At 39.1% G+C, this 18,789-nt stretch overlaps 1 protein-coding gene across 14 annotated transcripts in view; it reads left to right on the top strand.

Moving 5' to 3' along the window:
• Positions 1–18,789, top strand: part of ABLIM1 (actin binding LIM protein 1) — a 151,070-nt gene that overhangs the window by 107,102 nt on the left and 25,179 nt on the right. For 5 of the 14 annotated variants that reach the window (XM_015421504.1, XM_015421505.1, XM_015421502.1 and 2 more), the window contains 3 exons: positions 388–408; positions 12,728–12,832; positions 15,549–15,596. In XM_015421504.1, coding sequence (XP_015276990.1) covers positions 388–408; positions 12,728–12,832; positions 15,549–15,596 — 174 coding nt within the window. The remainder of the gene's footprint in view (positions 1–387; positions 409–12,727; positions 12,833–15,548; positions 15,597–18,789) is intronic. The other 9 variants (XM_015421515.1, XM_015421512.1, XM_015421511.1 and 6 more) reach the window with 3 other exon arrangements.

Below are 18,789 nucleotides of genomic sequence, written 5' to 3'. Positions count from 1 at the left end.
CACAGTACATTTTCCCTTGAAAGCTTATGTGGTGCAATGAGCAAAACACTGATACCATCATACAAAATTATTAGCCAGCAGTTGGTGTAAGCTTTAATTAACACAAAGATTAATGTTTCCCCAGATTTCATTGAATGATGTATCTTTGTCATGCATCTCTAGTGAATTTATTACCAATCTTATCCCCCTGGACTGACTGTTAAAGAGTACTATGATGCTTCCCATCAGTGCACTCAGTTTTTCTTCCCAAGCTGCGTATGCGTTCTTTTCTGTATCTTGTATTTGATTTACTTCTGCCAAGAAGTACCACCATGATTCCCATCACAGTATTTTGCTTTCCCCCCATTTGTTCTGTCCCTATATGATTTTTTACTTTTCTTTTTGCAGATGCTGCCTCATTCTTCATAGGTATGTCATATCTGGTGACCCAAGGGTTGCCAACTCTGGGTTGGGAAATTCCTGAAAATTTCAGGGATGGACACTGAGGAGGAGGGTCTGGGAAGGGGATGGACTTCAGTGGGCTATAATATCATCGAGTCCATCCTCCAAAGCTTTCATTTCCTGTAAGGGAACTGATCTCCATAGCCTGGAGATCTCCAGGCCCCCACCTGAAGGTTGGCAACCCTAGCTGACCCCCATATATGGTGGGTCCTCGTTTCGTTTTTACTTTCACAAATTTTACTGCCTCTTCAGGTTTGCCAACAAAACAGAGAAAAAATGTTTAGACCTTTAGAATGGAATGTTTTTTACCAGGTGATGTTACTTATCTCCCTGCCTTGCAAAGCTTTAGCTGTTCATTTCTACACATTAAACCTCTGTTAAAGAACATAAGAAGAGCCCTGATAGATCAGACCAGTGGCCCATCTAGTCCAGTATCCTGCCTCACACAGTGTCCTGCAAGTTCCTCTGGAGGTCCAACAACAGGGCATAGACTCGTGCCCGAGGTCTTCCCCTGGTGTTGCCTCCTGACACTGATATTCAGAGGTTTACTGCCTCTGAACATGGAGGTTCCCTTTAGTCACCATGGCTAGTAGCTACTTATAGATGTATTCTCCAAGAATCTGTCTAATCCCCTTTTAAAGCTGTCTATGCCAGTGGGTATCGATACATCCTCTGGCAGCAAATGCCATATTTTAATAAAGTATTTCCTTTTGTCCATCCTGACTCTACCGTCCACCAGCTTCATTGGATGTCCCAGATTTCTAGTGTTTTGGAAGAGGGAGATCTAGAAAGGAGCATTACAATATTGGCCATTTTATTTTCAGTGCCTTTCCTAATAATCCCCCAACATAGAATTTGCCTTTTTCACCACTATTAAGAAGGAAGGAGGCTACAGAAAAAGACCAATGAAATCATAAACAAATCTGTTGTCAAGACATGCTAAATAAATGCAACAATAATTGCATAGAAAACAAAGTCAATGATAATGCCAAATTGTAGAATCACAAACACATTGAGCTACCTACAATTACTCCAAGATTTCCCCCCCTCTCAGTCTCAACAAGTTCAGACCCCATTAGCTTATACCTGAAGCTGGGATTTTTTGTTCCAATGTGTATTCACCTTACACGTATGACCACTCTGCCACCTTGTTGCCCACTCACCCAATTTGTGGAAATCCTCCTGGAGTTCCTCACAGTCATCCTTGGTTTTTACCATTCTGAATAATTTTGTGCCCTCTGCAAATTTGTGTACAACCAAAAAAGGGGAGAAAAACAGAACCCTGCATGGGAAAAGTAACTGAAAAGGTAGGAACAAAGAAAGTAAAATATAACTATGCACATAGTACAAATGTACAAAACATGAGTATTTAATTAACCCAATGCAATCAGAAGTGCTAAAATATAATTTAAAAACAGCAGTCCTGTAGTTCAGCATATAAATACATAATCCCAATATAAAGACAAATGTCCATTTACATAAGTATAGGTTTAAAAGTGCATATTATCTACAAGAACCAATACCAAACACATTTCAGCACCTGACCTTCTTCAGTGGTATAAATCAAACTGAGCACTCCATTAATTTAACAATAACATACAGAAAACTGACCATACACAGAATGGACCTAACATGAATGAATAAATGAGAAATAATTAACTATATGTCTGATGAGTTGCCCATGTTGTATCATGGAAAAATTTGATACCATTTTTTGTTGTTTTTAAATTAATTGAGTGCTCAGTTGCATATGGAGACAATGGCTGTGGCCACACACACTAAATAATCCATTTTCAATGTACTTTCCCACTGGATTAAAATTCAGTGGGAAAGTGCACTGGAAGTGGATTATTTAGTGTGTGTGACCACCGCCAATATGTACTTTTGAACTTGTATTTATGTAAATGGACATTTATATAAAGGGGATTAGGTACTTCTATATTAAACCACAGGATTGTTGTTATTAAATTATGTTTTAGTACTTCTGATTGCATTATTAAATTATATACTGATGTTTTGTAGATTTGTACTACACACATAGTTATATTTTACTTTCTTTTTCTTTGTTCCAACCTTTTTTGGTCACTACACTATTCACCTCTAGTTCCAGATCATTGTGAGACTCTACTTACTTCCCTCCATTGTGAGAACTGTCCATTTATTCCTATTCTTTGCTTCCTATCATTTAACCTTCTTTTTTTTAATCCACAAGAGAACCCGTCCTCTTATCCCATGGCTGCTAAGTTTACTCAGGAGTTTTTGGTGAATACCTTGTCAAAAGCCTTTTGACAGTCCAAGTATATAATGTCTGCTGGGTTGTTATCTACATGCTTGTTCACTTTTTTAAAGCATTTCAAAAGGTTGGTGGGGCAGGAAGCCATGGTGATTTTCCCTCAGCAGGCTTTGTTCCTCTATGGGCCTAGTAATTCTATCTTTGATTAAAGTTTGTACTAATTTGCCTGGGATAGATGTTAGGCCTACTGGCCTGCAGTTTCCTGATTCCCCGCTGGGCCCTTTTTAAAAAATCAGTGTAACATTTGCTACTCTCCAGTCTTCTCGTACAACAGCTGAATTTAGTAATAGGTTACATATACATCAAGGTACATAAACGATCTCACATTTGAGTTCCCTAAGAACTCTCAAGTATATGCTATCAGGACCTGGAAATTTGTCATTTTTAATTTCCCCAGTAGGTCTAGAACTTTATCTCTTGTCACCTCAATTTGATTCTGTTCCTCAAATCCCCCTCTTGAATATAGTGGCTGTGGCATGGGTATATGCCCCATCTTTTCCACAGTGAACACAGAAGCAAAAAATCCATTGAGCTTCTCTGTCATCTCCTCATCTTACTTTAGCAGTCCCTTTATTCTTTGGACATCCAAAGGCCCAACTGCTTCTCTGCCTGGTTTCCTGCTCTGGATATATTTAAATAAATTTTGATGCTTTTAGCAACCTGCTTCTCAAATATTCTTTTCACACGCTTAATTATTGACTTACATTTTTTCCCCCAGAGCCTGTGGTCCCTTCTGTTCAGTGTATTTGGGCAGACCTTCCACTTTTTAAAATAAGCCTTTTTATGTTTTATAGCTTCATACATTCATGCCATAAAGGCATTCTTTTAGACTTGGCAGTGCCTTTCTTAACCTGGGGAATGAATTCTTTCTGGGCTTCAGTTAGTGTGGTTTTGAATAGCTTCCAAGCAGGGATTTGACTTTCTTGTGTTTCCCTTTCTGTTTCCTTTTAACTATTCCCCTCATTTTTGTGAAGTGCCCTCTTTTGAAATCAGGTGTTGGAGTTTTGGACTTTAGGGGTAACTTTCCATTGATATGAATGCTGAACTTAATAGCATTGTGGCCACCATTCCCAATTGGTGCAACAGCCTCTACACCACATCTTGAGTCCCACTGAGAACCAAGTCCAAGACTACTACCACTCTTGTTGGCTCTCTGACTAACTGTTCCAGTGGACAGTCATTTATGATATTTAGGAATCTGATTTCTAGTGCATGACTCAAGCACATATTTACCCAGTCAATGTGAGGGTCCTTGAAGTCTCCCAGTATCATAATATTATATGCTTTAGCCACCTCCCTTATTTCCTTGTCCATCTCAAGATCAGCCTCAAGGGTTTGATCAGGTGGGCAATAGTATACCCCTACTTTTAAGTAACTCTTAGGACCCAGTATTTCTATCCATGTCACTTTTGTTGGGGAGTTCATTCTTCTAAAGTTTTCTAACTTATTTGATTCCATGCCCTCTTTGATGTACATTGCAATACCTCCCCCAGCCTGTCCTTTCCTGTCTTGCCTATAAAACCTATGCCCAGGGATGACTGTATCCCATGTATTTTCCTCATTTCACATTGTTTCTGAGATACCCACTATATCGAAATTGTCATTTAGCACCAAACATTTCAGCTCCCCCATCTTGGCTTGGAGACTTCTGACAGTGGCATATAGACGCCTATAATGTGTTTCCTTCTCTAGTAACCCTTTGTTGTCACACATGGCCCTCACTCCCAAATTCTATTATACTGCTATCAGTATTACGCTGAGTGTTTACACAAGCATCCCCTTGGACTGACTTGTCCAGAACCGGAGGCTCTAGAGGAACAAGACATTTTTTCCAGGCCTGTTGGCAACCCTATACTTCTTTGATGCTTGCTTCTTAACAAATGTCAGTCAAAGTTTCTTCCATTGGTTTTTCTAACAATACATTATATATACTTCAACTAATTCTGTGTATTGATCGCATATGCACAGTGTGGTAGTGCTTGATATATCTCAGCACTGTTCTATAAGATCAGAATATCAAGGTTCCTGTACTCTTTCCATATCATGTGATGCCTTTTTGCCAGCGTTTACCAAAGTTTTGGACCCAAAGGTTACCGTTAACCCTCAGCTTTATGTAAAACTAGGAGTAAGGCCCGTTGTGGGAAGAAATACAATGAGCTCTAGAAGGAAGCTCCAGGTGAGTGTCCCGACTGTGGCTGGTGGGGCGGCAGAGGGAAGGGGAAAATAGAGGGAGGCAAGCCATGTTTATTTCCTTCTGCTTAGCTATAAGGCAGGGCTGTCTCAAGTCATTTTGCTGCCCCAAGTGGGTAGTATGGGAGGACAGCCTCATGGTAACAGGTATGGTTCCCTCCACCCCTGACTTATGTTGATTTGGGGTTATGCAGTGGCAGCTAAGGTAGAAAAGCACCTCCTCCTATGCCATGTCTTCTGGGTTCCAAGGGTCTAGAAAGCGGTTCCATAGCCAGTTACAGGGTTGCCAACTCTGGATTGGGAAATACCTGTAGATTTGAGGGGTAGAGCCTGGGGAGGGCAGGGTTTGGGGTGAGGAGGGACCTCAGCAGGGTACAATTCTATAGAGTCCATTGCCCAAAGCAGCCATTTTTTCCAGCAGAACTGATCTTGGAGATCTCCAGGTGCTGCCTGGAGGCTGGCAATACTAAGGGGAGGGCCAGACCTGTATATTTGAGGGGTAGAGCCTGGGGAGGGCAGGGTTTGGGGTGCGGAGGGACTACAGCAGGGTATAATGCCATAGAGCCCACTGCCCAAAGCAGCCACTGTAATAGTTGGGAAATTTTCTGTAGGGGAAATGATGTGCTGTGGCTGGGGAACATGGTGATTTCTGGGAGATCTCCAGGCCCCACAGGGAGATTGGCAACTCCAGTGACCATTTAAGGGAAGATTGGGATATGTATTTTGGCAACTCCAGTGACCATTTAAGGGGAAATTGGGATATGTATTTTACCTCAGGACACATTCAATGACTCACAACAACAAACTGTTTAGAATGTTAGAGGCAAAGGCCAATCAGGCCGCATATGCAAATAACCTCTGTGTCCCGACTGGCTATTGGGGGAGGAACAGCAAACTGTTTAGAATATTGGAGGCGAGACTCCAGGTCATTTGGATCTCTAGTAAAATGGTAAACACTTGCTACAAAAAGTTGAAGAGCTGTCATCTTTGAGTTTTAATGATTTATAAACCATATCTGGTAAATCTTTGGTGCCATGGTGTCCCACACTTTTTTGCAACAAGGTTTACGGTATAATCATAATCAGAGTTATACCATTCTTATCCTAAGGCTGTCATTTTGTTTAGGATTTTACTGTGTGTGTTCTTGTTAGTAGGTAGTTTATAGCAGGTTAAGCACCACATGACTTCAGTTCTGGTTTGCACCATAAAATGTTACTTCATTCAACATACTGGAACATAAGAGTAGCTGTGCTTGATCAGACCAATGGTCCAGCATCTTATCTTTAATAGTGGCCAGTCAGATGCCACAGGGAAGCCTGTAAGCAGAGCCCGCAGCCAGTGCTCTCACCTTTTGACTGCTCCCCAGACTGATCTGACAATCAGAAGAATCTGCCTGTGAACCTGAAGGCCCCGTTCATACCTAAAATCATGGCTAAATAGGCAATGATATGCCTGTCACCCATAAATCTATCCATCCCCATGTGAAAGGTCCAGTGTGGTTTAGTGGTTGAGAGCAGCAGACTCTAATCTGGAGAACCAGGTTTGATTCCCCACTCCTCCATAAGAAGCCTGCTGGGGTGACTTTTGGCCAGTCACAGTTCTCTCAGAATGCTCTCAGTCCCACCTACCTCACAAGGTGCCTGTTGTGGAGAGAGGAAGGGAAGGCGTTTGTAAGCCACTTTGAGACTCCATAAGGTAGAGAAAAATATGGTATAACAACCAACTCTTCATCTTCAAAATCATAAGTGTATTAACTGTATTCTACTGATAATGTAGCTTTGGGTAGCTTTATCTACACGCTGCAGGATCACTTCTTGTAATATGGCTGCCATGTAGAGACAATTTGAGACGGCTTCCATATAGTGACTGCTCTGTGTGGTTTGACTTCCATCATTTGTTTTATCTCCACATCACTTCCAAGCCTAAGATGTCTTGCTGTCTGACAGCTGTTTCAAGTTGCCTCCACATTGCATCTGTATCACAAGAAGCATGTCATTATTGCTATTAATGGTCGCTTATACATTTAATGTATTTTCTGATAAGTGAATGATAAATCTGTCCCCAGAACATGACAGCAAATATGGAGACTGCTGTATGGAAGTACAAGTAACAACGTCTTGCAAATGTGCAGTGTCATATTATTTGTAGTGTTTTTTGGCTGAAGTGCACATGCCTCTCTGCACATGAAATAATTATGTGGGTTGGTTGGAGTGTTTTTTTTTTTTTGGTTTTGCTAATACATTCTTTTTTTAAAAAATCAAAATTGCTCTGTTTAAGAGAACCTTTAGTATGGGCTATAGGGTGAATGAATGAACATAAAGGGTATTTTCCAGCATTTTGACCCCCCCTCCAATTGATCAAAGAATGCTTCCAATATTATAAAACTCCTTAAAGCAGTTATAGATATTTTTAATATAAATTTTATTAAACAGTTATGAATACTATTACAAGAATAACATAAGATAGATTGTATAATAAACTTAACATAGAAAACAGTGCTAAACTAATATTGGGATCAACAAGTCTATATGTAGCTAAAACTTTAAAATACATGCAATAGAGCTACGTCCATAACTAAGGATTAAAAGTATTTACAACAATGGATGTAATTTAAAAAGCCACAGAGAAGAACAAGCCACATTAATTGAGTCCGTCTGTCATAGAGGATCTACTAGAGAAGGTAGATATGAGAAAAGGATGGTATGCGAAAAATAGGTAATTACCAGAAACTAGGTTGAGACTGATGCTGGGAAAGATTGAAGGACAAAGAAGACGGGGACGGCAAAGGATGAGATGGTTAGACAGTGTCATCGATGCAACGAACATGAAGTTGAGCCAACTTCAGAGGACGGCGGAAGACCGGAAGGCCTGGCGAGAGTTCGTCCATGGGGTCGCGAAGAGTCGGACTCGACTGTGTGACTGAACAACAACAACAACAACAGGTTGAGACAAAAGTGGTGATGTAGGAATCATCATCTGGATTTGAATATTTCTCCAAAATTTTGTCTAGGATCCAATAATCTTTGACTTTTTCTAGCCATTCTGGAATTGTTGGTGGCGTTGCATTTTTCCATTTGCAGGCAATTACAGCTTTCGCTGTTGCACAAAGCTTAGTTATTAATAATTTGTGATGAAACAGAATTTTACAACCAATCCATGAGTCTAGTAATAGGAAGTCAGCTCTGTAAGAGATGGTTTCCTTAGTTATCTTGCAAATATAGTTGCAGACTTGCCACTAAAACCCCTGTAAGAAGGAACAGTCTCATGAATAATGGCTATAATTACTGACACCTTCACAGCCCTTCTAACATTATGAAGGTTGCCAGGAGAGATCTTATTAAGTTTTAAAGGAGAATAGTGCCACCTTGCAATTAGCTTAAATGACATAGCTTTAATGGACAAGTCTGCGAAGCAGAGACTGGGAGAGTGCCAAATGGAGTCCCAGCTATTTGTAGATAAGGGTATGATGTTTTCTTTATTCCATTGGTCAATATATTTAGGTGGCAAAGTTGACAATGTGGATAGTAGAATGTTGTGAATTTTGGATAGAATGCCCTTAGTTATAGGTATTTAAGCAAAGTAATCCCAAAGGTTGTTGGTGCTGTTTGTGCTTTGTGGTGGACTGGGCCTGTGTCAGCTGGCGAGCCCCACCTTGCCCACCCATCCTTTGCCTGATCTGGCATCTAAAAGGGTCGTTTCACTCCTCTGCCTCAGGGTATTGCTGCCACCACTGTCCCTGTCTTGGGCTCTGGTTAGGTGGACAGCCTCCTAACTTCCCTCTGGTGTCACTAGGAATCCACCTCAGGACTTCCCAGGAATATTTGGGGCTCCCCTAGAGATTTGGCAACTGACTGTTTTGCCACTTTTCTCCTCAGGGATTCCCTGACCCATTCCTAGCATTGCCAAGTGGCTGGAGGAACTATGTGGTACAGAGGGACTTCACTCCTTCAACAGTTAAAGGATTTATTTAAAACTCTCAACTATATACAGGCACATCAGAAGTGAATGGAAGAAACAAAATAATGTTGACAAAAATGCTTCATCTCTCCCCTGGGCTAAACTCATGCCCTATCTGGTGGTATGCCACACAGGTACATTACTTCGTTACTCTGGAGTAAGCTGGACAAACATGTCTCCCAAGATAGCCTCTGTTTCTGGCCTGGGAACGGGACTATGCTTGCTTCTGTCTCTTGCAGACTGCAACCAACTGCTGACTTCCGACTGGCTTCCCGCCCAAAACTCAATAATATAAAAAGCAGTTCCCACTCCTACAGCATTCTGGGGAAGATCTCCTCATTACCTTGATGGAGTTCCTGTCCTCTCTAGGGAGCTGCCCTCAGATTACTGGTTGGAGACAGGAGGGAAGGGGGGGAATGAGGAGATTAGGCCAAGGCCTACCTAAAATTTAATTGTCTCCTCCCATCCAGCCCACACAACGTTAAACCTACACACAAAATGTCATTTCTCCAAATACTTGAGAAGCGTGAACAGATTTTGAACACTTGTGTACACCTTGGGTACCAGCCATTTAAGCCTACAAAAAAAATTGTGTTCCATAATGATCTCCATATTGGTTTAGAAGTGATCTTAAGAGTTCTTCCACCTGGTAGTTTTGACAGTCCTGCAGCCCTGATGTGCTTGTGATGTAACCACCACTATTTACTCCCTTGCCCTTACTCATCTGTACTTTAAACAGAGTTGTCGAATTCCATGGGCTTTGCAGATGGCATGGTTAGACATGTGCTTTCATTGGAGGAGGGGCGATGGAGTAGCAAGGTGGTCGGAGAATCCAGAGCTCTGGATCTCACCAACCTTTGGAGTCTTTTTAGGGGACTTTCTTGACATTTCTGGACTCCTCCAGATTTGACAAGGGTCCACCAGTTCCTCAGGAAACTGGAAGCAGAAGACTTAAACTGAGCTCCCTGTTTGCGGCAACAACAGGTGAAGTTTCAGTTTGTCTTGAAGCAGACGCTCCAGAAGGACCGGTCATGCAGTTCGCGGCTGGAAAGCTACATCAAGCCCCCAAAAGAGCCTCCATACCTCGCCACAAATCATCTTGGCGAAGACTCCGTAAGCATCCTTATCTTCTACTTTAATTGTTAAGCCCGTAAACAGACACTAAACAAATCAGATTGTTGCTGTTAATGAGCTTTTCAATTTACTTATTCAGTGATTCAGATAAGTAGATTTAAGAGGTAATGATCCTGTTTAGCACTCAAGCTTTGCTGTCAGATTGTAGCAGTTGAGGGAAATCTCCTGGGACGAGTGTTGACACAGATCTTGATGGGATAATAGGAATCAAAGCTAATGCATGATAAAAGGAGTAGTAAGAGCTATAAGGATAACTGTGGATTAAAGGAATGCTCTTTAAGTGTGACGGCTCTTCCAGTGTTTTTATTTGTTAAACCCTGATCTGAATGCTAATTGACAATAGGGCAAAACACTACTATAGTACATTTTCTCTTGTTCTTTTTTACCATCTGGTTTTTGTTTGGATCATGGACACTGATTTGTGTTATGCAATAATTTTAGAAGACCGTATAATATATATGGTGGTATTTTAGTAGGAACAGCTGCTGCAGAATCCATCACAAGAATAGAGGAGTGCTTAACAGTTAAGGTGAAATATTTTTATCGGGCCAAATTTGGTATGAAAACTGTACTTAATTCTTGAACCTGATTTACATGACTATTTGATATCCGATTGATTTATTAATATAATCTGAAGCAAAGGATTCTAATCCCTACATTATCTTGAATGATTAATGAAAGCTAAAGATATGGGCAGTCTGAAATTTTAGAGAGGATAAGTGGAAGTAGCACTCTTTGACAGTTTGTATAATTTTAAATGGTTGAAGGGATAATGATCTACTGAAACTGGAACTTTTAGGCTGTTGAGAACTATTTATCTATTATGTGTTTCTACACCTGATTTACATTGTTATTTGATACCCAATTGATTTATGAATATAACGTGAAGTGTACCTCCAACTTTTGCATTGTCCTGACTGACTAATGAAAGCTATAAAACATGGACTTTTAATTTGAAATAATTTATTCTCTGGACATGTAATGTCCTAATTGAAGGAGGATGAAAAGATATGGGCAGTCTGAATTTTTAGAGAGGAATTGCAGGGGAAATATAATTAAAGGGTTACTTATTTAGAGAGAAGACCAGATGTTTCAGGACAAGGTGAAAGCTATATGGTAGGGAAAATATAACATATTATGTTTAGGCCTGGTAGTTAATGGGATTTTGAAAACTAACAGTGTTAAAAATGTGAAAGAATATTTAAAGGGAAATATATGCTTTCTTTAGCATAGTTAAACTGATAAGTTATGACTGTTTCTTTTCTGTTGTTTTTATATTGACTTAAAATAGAATAATAATAGTATAAAAAATAAAGGTAAAGGTTCCCTTGCACGAAAGCCAGTCGAATCCGACTCTAGGGTTGCGGTGCTCATCTCCATTTCAAAGCCGAAGAACCAGCGCTGTCCGAAGACGTTTCCGTGGTCATGTGGCCGGCATGACTAAACACCAAGGCGCACGGAACGCTGTTACCTTCCCACCAAAGTGGTACCTATTTATCTACTTGCAATTTCTTGCTTTCGAACTGCTAGGTTGGCAGGAGCTGGAACTAGAGACAGGAGCTCACCCCGTCTTGCGGCACCCGGGTCTTGAACTGCTGAACTACTGACCTTCCACAGCCTGCAGTTCAGCGTCTTAACCACTTGAGCCACCGCAGCTCCACTAATAATAGTATAGTACTGATAAAATGAAATATAGCAGATAGAATATTGATGAATTGGTTTTACAAAGGGAATAGATACTTGGTTTAATAGTGTATGTTATTGAATACAAAATAAAACAAGGGGAGGAAATGGGAAGCTGTATGCAAATATGATGATGTAAGCGAGATATTCGGCTTGCTATTTTAAAATGTATGGCTCTTTTCCATGTAACTTGTTAAAAAATAATAATAAACTTTGCCCAATCTGGGCAAGTAAAAAAAAAAAAAAAAAAAAAGACATGCTTTCATTGTGGTTAAAAATGTACTTTTTAAAAAGTTCTTATTTTGTCCACTTTTTACATTTCCTGGTTTATACAAGTATGCCGAACTGATAGCATCATGTAATGTTGAGTGATGTCCTTATTGGCCCTTCTCTTGTGTTCCCCTTAAGAAAAGCTTCCTGGACGAGAGCTCTTTGGGATTGTCAAAATGAATAAAATGGGTTCCTAGTGAAGAGAAGGAGTTTGAACATATAAAGAAAGAACAAATACACCAGGCATTAACCAGAATCTCTAAACCCACAGCTTCTGTCCTTCCCATACATATAGACTTATTTGAATCACGGGAGTCCATCTAAGTGTACAAGTATCTTGGAAATCAGTTTGGGTTTGCATAATAATAGCCTCGCCAAACATCTGGGATGCTTAAACTGAAAGTTTTAACCCCTGCTGATATCAAATCATTACCATGTAACTTTCCATTCCTCTTCACTGCTTATCCATTTAATCGAAATGCATTGTTTCTTCATGCATGCTATTGGAATGAACAAATGAGAGAATGCAAGCTGCCTGAAATGTGATTCCAGCCCAGAGTGAATGTCTCCCTTAATATGGCTAGCAGTGCTTCCCAGTGCTAGGCACATTTCTTGATTACAAACTATATATTTTTATTTGTTTCCTCCCTACCTCTTTTTTGTTGTTGCTTTGTTTTCCACGGTCTTTTGGTTGGGTTTTGAATTATGCCTGCTTCTTTACTGCTCTTTGTTTTTGTTTTTCCATTCTTCTCATTGGAGGCAATGAGCCGTCCAGCGGTCGGAACTCCCCTGCCCCTTACCGGCCAGACAGCCGCCCTCTAACACCAACTTACGCTCAGGCCCCTAAACATTTCCATGTTCCAGGTAGGAGCTGGCACTGTTGTGAGTCTTGATGTCCTGTCATAGTGTAGACCGTAACCTTTGTAACCTTTTGTCTTGTCTCCATTATTCCATGCTGTACTTCTTTAGTTTGTTTTTGAGTATACCATAATGTTTCTGAAACATGGAGCTTATTTGTTTGCTTTGAGAGAAATCAGGAAATGCTGACTTTGGTGAGATTTTTGAGGCTTAAAATTAATCAGACAATTGGAAAAGGAAGATGCACTATGATACAATAAAGGCACTGCATGCAGGACCAAAGTCTATTTTTTTCCTAACACCAGAGTAACACCATAGGAATTCCACGTGTTAGCTGCTGTCTTTCATAACTTTAAGGGACAGGTGGGATTCAGGCACTTATCCATTGTTTTGCATTTTTGTCTCACAATAAATGTGACTTTCTGTTTGGAAACACGTATCTTAGACAGATAAGGCCTAGAAGGTATGTTGATGCTTCTTGGTAAGCTTATTGTGGGCCCACAGTTTGTAGACTGCTTCCTGAAGAAATTCAAAAATTTGCATAACAACTGTAGTACAATATGATTGCATAGTGAGTTTCACAGTATCTACTTTATTTCTGTACACTTTCTATTAGATAAGGGTTTTTCCCCTGCTATAATGCCTGAGTTTGGCCTTGTATATATAATACGCTCTCCTTTTAATGTATGGGCTGCTACTAATACTACTTATAGCACAACCTGGTAACTATTTTCCACATAAGGCTTAATATAACATCTGTTTTTTATATTCCATCTACATCTTATTCTCAATAGAAGCAAATAACCCCTATGTACGATACAAAAGTGTTCTGTAGAACATTCCTTTTCTTAGAAGAAAGGGAATGAATGGTGGGTAGATACATAATTACATTTCTCAGAGGAAAAATGTAAATCTAAAAATTATAAATATTCTTAAAACAGAGGCAGGCAATGGCAAACCCCTTCTGTTCATCTCTTGCCTTGAAAACCCCATGAGGGGTTATGATAAGTCAGCTGCGACTTGACAGCACTTTCCATCGCCATCAAGTTCTTAAAACCATTTGAGATCTCTGTCTATATATTACATGCCAGTATTATATTGCTGGTTGAGTGAGTCTGTTTTTCTCTTTGCCATACCAGATGTGTACTGGAAGTTCCATATTCAGGGTTTCCAGTGATCTTTTAAAGTTAATTTTCAGGTATGTAGAAATCCAATTAACTCCCCAATGCTGTTTTTCTGACCTGAATTTATCCAAGAAAGGAGCAGTAGCAGATTTCCTGGAGCCCTTTCAGATGGCAAAAACAGCTCCAAAAAGAAGACTGAAATTCCCTCTCCCTGTGTGCCATGGTCTCAATTCTAATTGGGCCCTCACTTGCCTGAGAATTAACTTTTAAATATCGCTGAGACCTCCAAATATTGAATTGCCTGAACACATATGATTTGGCCCTCTGTCTTGGATCTCTCTTCTTTTAATGTACTTGGAGCTGATAGATGTGACTGTTTATACCAGTAGTGGCATTTTCTCTGACACATGTTAGATGAAGAGGTTTCTTTAACAGCTGGTCTAGACCTGTCAGCGTATTTGCCTTTATTGTCATGGGTTTCTAAGACAAAGCTTAATGGACTCATTCATATTGTGGCTATTTACTATAAGCCCAACTGTTTACTATAGATGGCAATAGCTAAGACCCTTACTTATATTTTCTAGCCCTTACATCAGATGACATTAACTGGCTTGCAGCAATATGCCTAGTATAAGATGTGTGCTCTAGTCTGTACAGTACATGCACTCTCAATTGACCTAACAGTATTTACATTTTTTCTCTGTTTAAACGTGAATGGGGAAGTCTCTTAAACAAAACAATATTTCTTCGAAATATTACACTACCAGTTTTTTTCACTACCTCTTACTTTCCAAGAAGCCTCTTTGACATCTCGTTTGTGTTATTAAGTTTCTATGGCCTTGTGTTTCTATATTTAAGAACATGGACCTTTTCTTGAAGAAAAATATATCCAAGCAAATATTTAAAAATAAAATGGCCCCATGCTAGTATACTGTATTAGACTTCTAGCCAAAAATTATATGCCACACAATGCTCCTGACAATGAACTTGTGCTTTTCGTGGTGTCAGTTGGCTTTATCACCAGGCCAGTTAGCCTGGCATGAAACATCCAGCAGACTCCACACAGTTGTGTTCATGACTATTTTTCAGAATGGCAGATTAGGAACCATGTTCTGAAGCTTTAAATGTAAAAGCGTCTCATTCCTACATGTGATATCCCTCTCCTGGGCTGAAGGGAAAATTGAGCTACTGTTGCTCAGTATTCCAGGAGTCATTTTGGATCTTAGTGTTCTGCCAAATTTTTCTATCTTACCTGTGGTATATCTTCTTTGGCTGCATTTCCTCTGAAATGATTATCCAGCTGATAACCTACTGAGATCTCAAACTGAGTGGCTTACACCTTAGATACATCACCATGGTGCCCACCAACTATATATGTCAAAGATTTCACATCATATGTCTGTGATATTTTCCCATCTGTTTTTATGTTTTGTTTTTATCAAAGTATTTTGTGTAATACAACACTTAGCTTTCTAGATTTTGTGCCAAATCCGTGGTTTGGTATATCCATTATCTTTGGTGTTTGGTTTCTTCTCCTTCCGTCCAAAGTGGTAGATGAAATCCAAATGTTAATATGTTTCTGCTTTTTATTTTAACAGATCAAGGCATCAATATTTATAGAAAACCACCTATCTACAAACAACATGGTAAACCTTATTCTTTCTGTCTTCAATGCTGGGCAATCCAATATATTAAATATCTGCATGACAAGACAGTAATCTTATCCAGTGCTTTGTGTTCATGTTAACATAATGCATCAGCTGATTGTTCCATGCTTTTTAAGATACACATTTTTGTTTCTTTTTTATTTTTCTGTTGTAGACAGAATGTTCTTTGGAAGATGCAAGTAAACATTAGAGGGCTTGTTTCTTTAGACATAATTTTTCACAATGTGGGTATACATGGCTAGATTGATTCACAGAATCCTGTTTGTTGACAAGAAAGGCACAACATATGTCATAGTGGCCCTAGTTTCAGGCATATAAACTCACTCTATTTTCTATGTCAGAATAGAAAGATTTTTTTTTTAAAATAACATTCCAAATGCAAATTGACTTATATACCTAGAAGTGTCGAAAGCAGTATATCTCATGAAACTATTGTATATAGTAAAGCAGCAAAGATTATTCTTCCTTCTATTATTTAAAATGTAATAGTATGTGCTGAAATAACATTTTATTGGTCTTTAAGGTATCACATGATTCCTGTTTGCTTTTTTCTTCAATAACCTAACATGGGTATTCCTCTAGTATCATTTTTGCTAGTTTTAAAGGATTCTGTGGGGAGAAATGAGAGTTGAGGAAATGTTTTCCCTCAATCCTCTTAGCTTAATTTTCTCCCCATTTTAAGCTCCAAGCTAACTTTCACCTCCACTGGCTGAGATCACATGCCTATGCACAGGTCTTTGCTTCCAACATTCCAGCATGAGATCAATATGTTTGGGCAGTCCTCAGCACCTGTTGGCGTAGTGAGTCTACATGAGTTCATGTTTTTAAAATCATGATATTCCATCCTGATAAGAAGGCACAGCTCTTGGCCTGACACATAGGTCTTGTGAGTACTCATGGGGCATAAACCAGCAAGCAAGTTCATCTCTTGCCCAACCTTTTTTCATTTTACTGAGGCTTGTAAAGGAACAAGTCTTCTTTCCATTGTGCCTGTATGTTTCTCTGATACTAAGAAAACAGACTGAGCTTAGAGTTGAGATAGAGCCGATAAGAATCTGCCTTCTGGGCTGGGGCTCAGCATTAAAATGCCTGAAATAAAACAGGATGTGTCTTTGAACATGTGCCCAAGAGCCATTCTCTTCCCAAACCAGTAATTGCAGCTAGTCCCCAAACATCTGGAATAAGGGCTTAAATATCAATTTGTAAGTCTTCACAGCAGTCTTCAATTTACAGCACATTTTCCATTAAGAAATTAAGCACTGGCAATATATATTTTAGAATATTCTGAGAGAATTGTGTTAGTCTTTGATTAAAATACACAGTTGTTATGTGGTCATTGAGGACTTGTAGGAGAAAAGCTAGAAAGATGTAGAAGTCTCAGGTCATTTTGAGAGTATAGCATGTAACAGATTCTCAAGGGCTAGTGGTATTCCTATTAATATGATTAATATTTAACTTTCATTTTAATCATGTCATTTAAGCTTTTTCTTAACATTTATTTTTATTTCTTTATGATTTGTATTGTGTCCATTCACCTCCCATTTACATATGAATGTTTTACCACTGACCTCATCAATTCTAATATGTAAGTATTGTTTGAAGTCATGCTTTTGTAGTACCCTGAGTTACAACCCATGAAAGTTTTACAGTTTGCCTATACATACCCCTTTAACATGAAAGGGAGCTGCAGTGGGTCCATAGTGTAAAGGACGTGTGTAGTGTCTATTTTGCTATATTTTTGCAGATGTTTTCAGTTAATTGAGGTCCTTTTGAACAATAATTATTACATGTTTTATATTAGCACTTTCCACAAAAATCAGTAAGTATGCTGCTATTTCTCACTAGTCCTTCCCTCAAAGATATTCTTCTGTGGTTGGAATACTACATTTTCTACAATTAGCAGCAGGGCTTTTTTCCCCTGGGGGAACGCACCAGAATGGAGTTCTGGAACCTCTTTGACAAAATTCTTTTTAAAATATTTAAACGTTCTTGAGTTTTCAGTATACAGATTGAAAACTTCATTTCCCTCTTGAGAGTTCTGGCACCTCTTTTTTAAAAAAAGTTTTAGCAGTATTTTGTAGCAGACCCAATCTGATTCTTCATGCCAGGAAGCATATTTATTGCTATTGTAACTGCTGGGTGGAATGTGGTTTTACAGATTTAAAATTAACTTTTAAGAGATTGTTCATGCTCCTGCTGTACAACTCTGGCATAGTTGTGAACACCTGAAAGATAATCCATTTGCATTCTCTCTCACCTCCAGTACTTTCCAGAATTTTTTTTCACACTTTACTTTTCCTTCAGTGGTGCTGGAGGTAAATCTGTAAACAAGCTGATGATGCTGTCTGCTCCTCTAGTAAATAGCAAAAGGAATGTCACAGGACTATCATACTTAAGGGGAAGTATTATACAAATATTAAATTACAGTTGAGGCACTCTTGGAGCAATCATGTCCAAAGGCCTGAAGAATTTCATGTCTCATTCATTTTAGCTGAAATCTGAAGCATTTTACTCTTACTGTGTTTTTACGAAAGTGGGAGATGAATGCCTGCATTTTCCTCTTCTTTTCTGATGCACAAAGTTTCCATTATCCCATGCATACATGTCCCAAAATCAGCCTCCATATTTTTTGACATGTGAAAGGGTCTTCTGAGGTCTTGCAAACAAAAACAAAAATTATCTTAGAAATGCTTGAGTTTTCATAATTTCAAGCCTCTTTTGTTTGCTTCATGGGATAGGCCTAATGATTTGTCATTAAGATCTGCTAAGGGTGAAGTTACAGTACCATTTAGCACATGTAAAATGTTATCCCGAGGAGATATTTCATTATGGCTTTCTGATAGAGAACGTTTCACAGTTGGGGTATAGGAACATATATCTTGCAGATGTTTCCACATTAATGATGATAGTACAAATTAAAGATTGATATTACTCTAATATGAAAAGCCGTCAAGGTTGATCTAAATCTTAGAGGTGCAGTTCAAATCATACTTCAGGGCAGTTTCTACCTTAGATCAGGTCTTAAATTCATAGACAATTGTTGAAACAAACTTTAAGGATGATTGTTCTTTAAGAACAATAAAGGAAGTTCATTAGCTAAATACTGTTAGCTAAATACTGATTTGAACTGATGAGTATTTATTTAATGACATTGGAGAATGGCTTCCATGAT

This window comes from Gekko japonicus, unplaced genomic scaffold (genome assembly GCF_001447785.1).
Source record: "Gekko japonicus isolate JY-2015 unplaced genomic scaffold, Gekko_japonicus_V1.1 scaffold1116, whole genome shotgun sequence".
NCBI lineage: Eukaryota > Metazoa > Chordata > Lepidosauria > Squamata > Gekkonidae > Gekko > Gekko japonicus.
This window is presented reverse-complemented; position numbering and strand designations above follow the sequence as displayed.